Source organism: Sinocyclocheilus rhinocerous, unplaced genomic scaffold (assembly GCF_001515625.1).
Source record: "Sinocyclocheilus rhinocerous isolate Xijiao unplaced genomic scaffold, SAMN03320098_v1.1 scaffold372, whole genome shotgun sequence".
In the NCBI taxonomy this organism is placed as follows: domain Eukaryota; kingdom Metazoa; phylum Chordata; class Actinopteri; order Cypriniformes; family Cyprinidae; genus Sinocyclocheilus; species Sinocyclocheilus rhinocerous.
This window is the reverse complement of record NW_015626057.1, coordinates 419,095-427,334: the sequence shown is the minus strand read 5'-3', so window position 1 is coordinate 427,334 and position 8,240 is coordinate 419,095. Positions and strand designations below refer to the sequence as shown.

At 41.6% G+C, this 8,240-nt stretch overlaps 1 protein-coding gene across 1 annotated transcript in view; it reads right to left on the bottom strand.

The window, feature by feature from the left end:
• The window catches only part of LOC107709900 (zinc finger protein 292-like), an 18,198-nt gene that overhangs the window by 9,181 nt on the left and 777 nt on the right, over window positions 1–8,240 (bottom strand). Inside the window, exons 2-7 of the mRNA XM_016514574.1 lie at window positions 6,571–6,725; window positions 6,393–6,471; window positions 4,222–4,357; window positions 3,864–4,066; window positions 3,487–3,623; window positions 3,182–3,323 (exon numbers count right to left, since the gene is read on the bottom strand). Of these exons, the coding sequence (XP_016370060.1) occupies window positions 3,182–3,323; window positions 3,487–3,623; window positions 3,864–4,066; window positions 4,222–4,357; window positions 6,393–6,471; window positions 6,571–6,725 (852 nt within the window). The remainder of the gene's footprint in view (window positions 1–3,181; window positions 3,324–3,486; window positions 3,624–3,863; window positions 4,067–4,221; window positions 4,358–6,392; window positions 6,472–6,570; window positions 6,726–8,240) is intronic.

Genomic DNA, 8,240 nt, shown 5'->3' with positions numbered 1-8,240 from the left:
AGCTGTCTCTCCAGATCTCTCCAACTTCACCACTGCAGAGAACGATTCGTTGTTTGTTTGCTGCAGGTAATCTGCTGGAGAATCCCTGGGAACTGAATTGTTCAAATTGTCAGTGTAAGAGGGCAACACAGACATTTGAGCAGATCCCAGATTTGTCTCTGCTACAGAATTAACGGCCACATTAGGACTCATGACTTGTTGAGGAGGAATGAGATTGCCGAGTGAATGCAGACTGTCACCTGAGGTGCCATTGAGTGTTTGAACACTGTCTGCTGGAGCTGGTGCTGGGTTAACATTAGGATTATTATGCGGTTGTAGAGTAGTATAGCTCATTACTCTCTGCTGTGCATTGTCAGTAGAAGCTGCATTCAGGTGAGTAAAATGACTGCTAGGAAGCGTGTTCATGTTTTGGGTCACTGACTGAGAATAACATGTCTGTTGTTGGAGTACTGAATTGTTCCTGGGGTCCCACAAATGGTCTGCTGCCATTTGAGGCTGATTTGTGCCATTTCCAAGCTGAGAGAGAACAATGGGATCTAATATATTGTCCATTTCATTGGTTCGGATATGCCCTGGGGAAGCAGTGACGTGAGAGGAGACAGAAGGATAGTTGGGGTTCGTACAGTTGTTTGGGTAGGGAGGTGGCTGGACAAGGGGATTCTGTGTCTGAACACTGGGCCCAGGGACTCTCTGGCCCAGCTGGTGTTGTGGTTTGACAACTGAATTGTGGCTTCCATTAACAGAAACAGATCTGAGTGTGGACTTGACCGCCGCATTGTTCTTCCTTGCTAGTTTCCACTGCGTGTAAAAATCGGGATGAACAGCCCTCATGTGCTTAGTAACACTTCTGTAAGAGCTATAGTCTCGAGTACATGATTCATGTGGGCATTTGTGTCTCTCTTTCTCTTTCACCACTTGGGCAATGTTCGTGTCTACCGGTTTCACTGATTTGTTCTCCAATACTTGCCCATTATTAGGTACGGAAGCCATTTGTAGAGGAAGCGTCTGAGAAACAGGAGGAAGCATCTGACCCAACGAGACAAGTGGTGTAGCATTGTGGGAGGCCTGTGTTGGAGTCGTCATGTTACTGCTATACAATCTCTGATATGATGCCTGAACTGGAGGCAAAGGATTGGGATTATACTGCCCAAATAGTTCATTGTTATTGTTGTATAATGGAGTAGCACCTGAATCAACTGTCTGCAGCTCACCGTCAGATGGTGGGACAGGCAGAAAGTCCTCCAATACACTCTGGTATGAAGATGTAGACGGCATGGGATCTGAATCACTCATCAAGGCCTCCAGAAGAGATTCTTCTGGTCTATGCTGATTTAGGTGAGGCATGTGAGTGTCCATGGCTGACTGGCCCAGGTGGTCATTGATCTGGGGGATATGCTGATGGATGTGTTGTTGCTCAGGTTTACTTGTCCCAGGATTGACACACTCTTGATCAGAAACCGCAAAAGCGCTATTTAGCATATTTTCAACAGAATGCTTTACTATCACCATGCTAGATGGATGATCCACCTGAGAGCCTGTGCCATTATCATTCAGATGGGTGACAGAGAGAGAGCCAGCCTGAGCACAGCCCTGATCATTTAGATTGGAGTGGTCTGGATGAGGTTCTGCTGGTTGAACACTTTGACTGTCAGTGCCCTGGCCTTCCACTTTTGTGACATGGCCCTCTGCATGGCGGTCTAACTCAGACTGTGAATGAAACACTTTACCACAGTCTGGTGCTTTGCAGGTAAATGTTTTGTAATGCTGTGCCTCATGGTCATACAGTTTGTAGGTTTCATGAAAAATCTTGCCGCAACCCGGAAACATACACTTAGCCTTGAAGACCGGGTGGTCTTTCTTATGTACAATAAGTTCGGTATTGGAGTCAAAGCTGGCTTTGCAATTAAGCTGTATGCAAATGTATGGTTTGGTGCCACAGTGCATCTGGAGGTGATCGTTTAGGTGATCGACACTGACAAACTGACGACGGCAATACTGGCACACCACTTTTGTGCTCTGCATTTCAAGGAATCGCTTTGCTTCTTCGTTGTCGCCATGATCTTTCACATGGGCAACAAGATTGCGGAAATATTTAAATCCCCTCCTGCAGCTATGGACTGGACAAATATTCCCTTCACAGCCACCCTTGAAATCTAAGCACTCAGAGTCATTGGCATCTCCATTGCTAAGTTTATTCGACTGCCCACCAGAGTTATTTTTTGTCTTGGTCTTACGCACCTGATTTTCACTGCTTTTAGCTTTCAGGGCAGCTATGACAGGAGCCGCTGTTTTGGGGTTGGCTAACTGCTTGCTAGTCTTCATTGCAGCGAGACGCTCTTTGCATGAAAGTTTCACATGCGATGCAACATGTGGTTCAAGAGTCTCTCTCGTTTCGAATGTCTCTATGCATATCGGGCAGGTGTAGCGTCCATCTTTGAAGTGAGTCTGGGCATGACGCACTATTCGGTGACCAAGAAACTCCTTATCGCATAAAACACAGTACTGCATGTAAGCTTGCCAATTTCTAAACCTAGCTGAGACAAAACCTTTTTCTCTCAACTTTTTCAACTCTTTGTTCTTCTGCCTCTGATCTGCTATTTCATTTAGTTCATTTGTTGCATCCACAAAACGCTGTGAGACTTCCTTGAACTCCTCACTAAATATGCTGGTCTCTTCAGCTAAGCCCTCAGGGTCACCGTCGTTCAGTTCATCAATGGAGGACACAATTGAGGCCTCCTCCCCCATAAGACCTAAACAGTGGCGTTTTAATGCCTTCCAGTTCCAGAACTCAGGATCAAAACGCCACTGGGTTTTAAGGACTAAAAGGAGCTCACAGCGCAGCGAGTTCGGTACTGGTAGATCTTCCTCGTCTAGCTTCTGGTCTGGCTCATTGTAAAGAGTTTCCACTGCATAGTAAGAGTCCACGGTTGGCTCCAGGAGAAACTCTGTCAGCTGGCAGGCCCTTTTGACCTCCAGGTCCGAGGGCAAGAGGCAGGAAATGGTTTTGCAGACAGTGGCCTTGGTGCTTCCTTCGCACGACTCCAATCGCAGAGCTCGTATACAGAGCTCAAAGCAAGTCGAAAGTCCAGCTTTGTCCATCTAGTGATTTGGAAAAGGAATAATTAGTACTAGTATCATGTTTAAAACTAACTGCATGAAGTGAGAAAAAGATAAGGCTCACCTCTGACTGGATGACTTTAATGAAAAAAAGCAGGTGGAACACAGTTTTAGACAGAAATGACATCTGACGGCATCTGTCCAAAAAGCCTTGCTCTGAAGACTCTAATCGTTTGAGCAGCTTCCCCCAGAACAGAGTCAACTCCCTGCCAGAGAACACATGACATCTGTCAAATTATTAAGAAATGAAAAACAACACGTTAAATTACCACCTGTAGAAAATATATTTATCATATCTGCAGCAAACTCCTATTTGTCATTTCTTAATTCTACATCGATTTTCTGGCATTGGTAACGTTTGTGACTTGCCAAGCACAGTAGGAGTCCTCTTGAAGAATCTGACGGGTCAAAAAACCAGAACACAACGTAAACGCAGCTTTCTCATCACCGTCAGCCTCAAGGTTGCAAATCATCTCTAAAGCATCACGACAGTCCACTCTTGAGAGCTGAAAAGGTAGTAAACGAAACCGCTGATGTAGACCCTATTTTGTGTGTCTGCTGAAGTGTGAAAATGTACTTCCAAAGGCCTTAAGACAACAATCAAGCTTGAATTCACACCATTTAAATAAGTTGTAATTAGATTTAAGCTTTAGAATATAGCCTAATACTTTCATAACTACTAAATCTGAACGGTAGTGGTGAGATGCAGACATAGAAGTATATATTCTCAATAAACACTGTCTTACCTCTTGCATTACAACATCCTGCGGAGCAGCAGTGCACAAACAAGCCAGGTACATCTGCTTAAAGTGTCCCTTCTCCTCAAATTCAGAGAGCTCAGCACAGGCCTTGGCCAGCGACGCAGCCTGATCCACACTGCTCTCTTTGATCAAGTGCTTCAATCGCATCCTCAGCAGTGTTTGTCCTTCCAGAGTGAGGAACTCACGGACTAGAGAGAAAATAAACACTTTTTTGATGCTTGTGTAATACAGATTGTCAGGTTAACTCTACCAAAATGTCAGTTCTGTTGTCAGGTCATATTTGACGAAGAGAGAAACGTTACATTATAGGTTCTCAAAAAGATCTGAGGATAACGAGCAGCACCTTTCTCTTGCGGTGGCATGTGGTTCGTGAGAATGCCCTGCAGTGTAGGATTGCTCCAGACCCCTTGCTCTCGTGCGATGGTGGAGAGGATCATCAGATTGTTGATTCCCTTCTCCTGTACCAGAGGATGGGCAATCTACACGGACATGACAGCACACAAAATAAAACAGTGGAAAACACAACCTGCACTGCAAACAGCATGCGTCTCATTTGTTGTTGACTATCAAGTTATGGACTAAGGACATCTTTAGAACTAATACTGTCCATTACTGTAGAATAGTGTTGTCAAAAGTACCGATGTCGATACCAGTCAGTACTGAAATTTTAAAAATGTGCCGATACCATCATTTCCCGCTAGCACTTTGAGCACTGATTGGCCATTGTGTTCACACGCTCAACAGATATGACTGTGATTGGCTACAATGATCATCGCTTCACCGAACGCTTACACAGATACAGACGGGAGCGTTTGAAAGCCGGATCCGTCTATGAGCAGATATATCAGGCATCCGCTGATAGACGCAGCGATCAAACGCTCCTGTGTGTATCGGTGTAAGCGCGTGAACACAATGGCCAATCAGAGCTCATACCTGCAAACTCACAATATGACAAAAGGAATATGACCTTTGTTGCGGGTCTGGGGGCATCCCACCCCAGAAGAAAGGTTTTGAGAATTTAACATGTAAATGAAGCGTTCTGGTGCACTCCGACAACAAAATAAAGGAAAAAGACAACATATGCTTCAAGTAAAAAAAAAAATAGCACATTTATACCACAAACTTTTTGGACAGTGCAACTCTGTTGTCATCGGTGTTCATACTTATCTTTGTGAGCAGTGGAGTAATTTATTTTCGCAAATTTTAATGTTCACATTAGAGTGCGCATACTATCAACAAACTCCATCTTTTCACTGCAGAGGAAACAGAAGATGCATCTGAAGTGGCATTAGATGTATTTACAGACTGTTTAATGAAGTTGAGGTGTCATAAATGCATTTACATCACAAAATTTCAAATGCATAAATAATTTTATAAGATTACTGTTTTAAATATTTTTAAACATACAAGTTAAAAATGTTGGGAAAAATGCAACAATTTTTTAAATATGAAACTTTTCGGATCTAGACGATTCACATAAATTACATATTTTGATTCAAAACGGCAAATTTCGCAGAAAAGCGACTAGTTTGCAGGTATGAGAGCTGTTTGAGAATCCGCTCAAAATGCTCGCGGGAAATGCTGGTATCGTCACATTTTTACAATTTCAGTACTGACTGCTATCGACATCGGTACCTTTGACAACACTACTGTAGAAGACAACAAAGCTGACCAATGCAAACACTAGTATCTATAGGGCTGGGTATCGAGTTTGATACTTTTTAGGCACCGACCGAATCGCCTCGATACCACTGAGTATGTAGCATCATGCTACACAAGACAATTTCTAAGATTTATACTACGCTTACACTCAAAACTCACTTTAAATCACCATCGAGTGTTTGTAATAACTTCCAATTGCGATCTAATGAGGGTTTTAGTCATACAATGTTGCAGAAATATGTTATTTGTAGCCTTTTATATCAGGCTAATCGCTACACCTGCTTGGCATTTCTCACTGTATTGTTATGAAAACAGACAGAATCTCATGAAAATCACATACAAATCATATACTGTCGTAATCGAGTGTTTTATTAGGTTCATGTTTCATCCGTAGAAATGTCTTTCTGGGTTTCTTATGTACAGAACTGAACGCGGAAGTGTAATGCACGCTCGTCGTTGGAGACAGGGCGGTTTATGAACGCGTGATATGATTGACAGATGAGCAGCGAATGAGCTCCTCTGAGTCAGAACAGCGATCGCAGAAGACAAAATTTTTTGGTTTTTTAACTATTTGAACCTTACTAAAACTATTTGCACTGATTTATTGTGTCGGTTACATTTTGTTCCTTCGTGCAGTGGCTCAGGAGATCAGTCTTTGAGTCTGTAAAAACCTCAACAAACTGAAAAAGTAAAACCAAATGTAATGTGTAAAATAATCTTGTTAAAAATTGGTATCGAAAAAAGTATCATTCAGGAACCGGTATCACAGTCGAGGTATCGGTATCAATATTGAAACTTTTTAAAACGATACCCAGCCCTAAGTATCTAAGAACTTCAGTCTGGTAAATTTACCTGGACAGATGACCTGAACCTGTCCCACAATGCATCTGGGATATTCCGGGGCAGAGAAAGCAGCAACTCTGCACAACTCCTACAGGAAGAAAGGCACCAAATACTCATCAAATTAAACTCAAAGTAAAAAATAGTGAATTTTCAAGTGAATTACTAGCACACCTAAGTGCACACTTACAGCGAGAGCCGTTCGAGCAGGACTGGCACCTCTTCACACTGGGTGGAAAGGTACGGAGACGCCTGTGCAAAGCTCAGCAGTGCAATGATGTAAACCTCCAGAACTGGAAACGGCTCCTCCTCAATCCTCCACAGACTGGCATACTCCACCAGCGTCTGAAACGAGCACACATCCCCATTTCAATATTACTTTTGTTTATTTATCTGATGCATCTGGTATAGGAGGCGTTGGGTTCAGTAACTCACTCCAAAGCGCTTCAGTTTACTGTGGTTCATTTACTCTTCAGCTCCAGCTCACACAGCACAAATAGTTATTAGAAACAATCATATTTCTTTGTTTCTTTTTCAAAAACTCTGATAATAAAAGCATTTTATTATTATAATGATCTGATATAGTAAAGACAAACAGTTTAATGAATATAGGTGCCTTTAATTCATTCAGTCATGTTAAACGATCTCTAAATGTTTGGCTGCACTGGCTGTCTGCTCCAAACGCCACGAAAACACTCGCTTGCATGATAAACTTATTTTTAGGAATTCTCAATTGTAGAGAACAGAATAGGGGCAAAAGTCTGGAAACACAAATATATTCCTATTCTCTGTTTTCATGCTTATCCAGACCTGAAAATCACTCAAACTCCATACTTTTCCTTGCTGTGTATTAGGGATTAGAAGTCAAATGTGACCCTGGAGCACAAAACCAGTCTTAAGTGTAAATTTTTAAAAATTGAGATTTATGCATGTATGGTTTGTTAGGATAGGACGATATTTGGCCGAGATACAACTATTTGAATATCTGGAATCTGAGGGTGCAAAAAAAATCTAAATATTGAGAAAATCATCTTTAAAGTTGTTCAAATGAAGTTCTTAGCTATGCATATTACTAATCAAAAATTAAGTTTTGATATATTTACAGTAGGACATTTACAAAATATCTTCATGGAACATGATCTTTACTTAATATCCTAATGATTTTTGGCATAAAAGAAAAATTTATAATTGTGACCCATACAATGTATTGTTGGCTATTGCTACAAATATACCCCAGCGACTTAACACTGCTTTTGTGCTCCAGGGACACACATGAAAGACTCTGTCTGATCTTACATCATAAGTGAAATTAGTAGTGAATAATGAAGACAATTATGCCATTAATCATCATTACAGTATGACTAATAATTTATCAAAATGTGATCCTTGTGAAAAGCTCATTTATAATGCAGTAGTGTGTAATTAGGGAGAAACGGATATTATACACAGATATTGGATGGGTATTGGCCAACATGCAAAATTGATCATGTATCAGGATTGGATCTGTGGATGAAAAATAGTATTAGTGGCAAACAGAGGTTGTTAAACCGCAAGACTGATTTGTGATTGTCTTGAAAGCATCAGTTAACGGGCTGAGAAAGCCAAACTAATCAGTAATGCTCTGCAACACATCACTAGAGACAATCGTTCACGTAAATCCTGAATGTTTCTAGTCTGCAAAGGAGTTGAACGATAGTTATTGTTATTGGTATGCAGCGAGTGTCAGATTATGATGGTGCTGCAGATTATAATAGTTGCATTATATAGTTCATGCTGATGTTGACATGCAGAATGTGCTTCATCGAGTGTGAGATTATAATGATGTGCAGTGTTATAATCCGTTAGGGTTAGGGTTAGGGT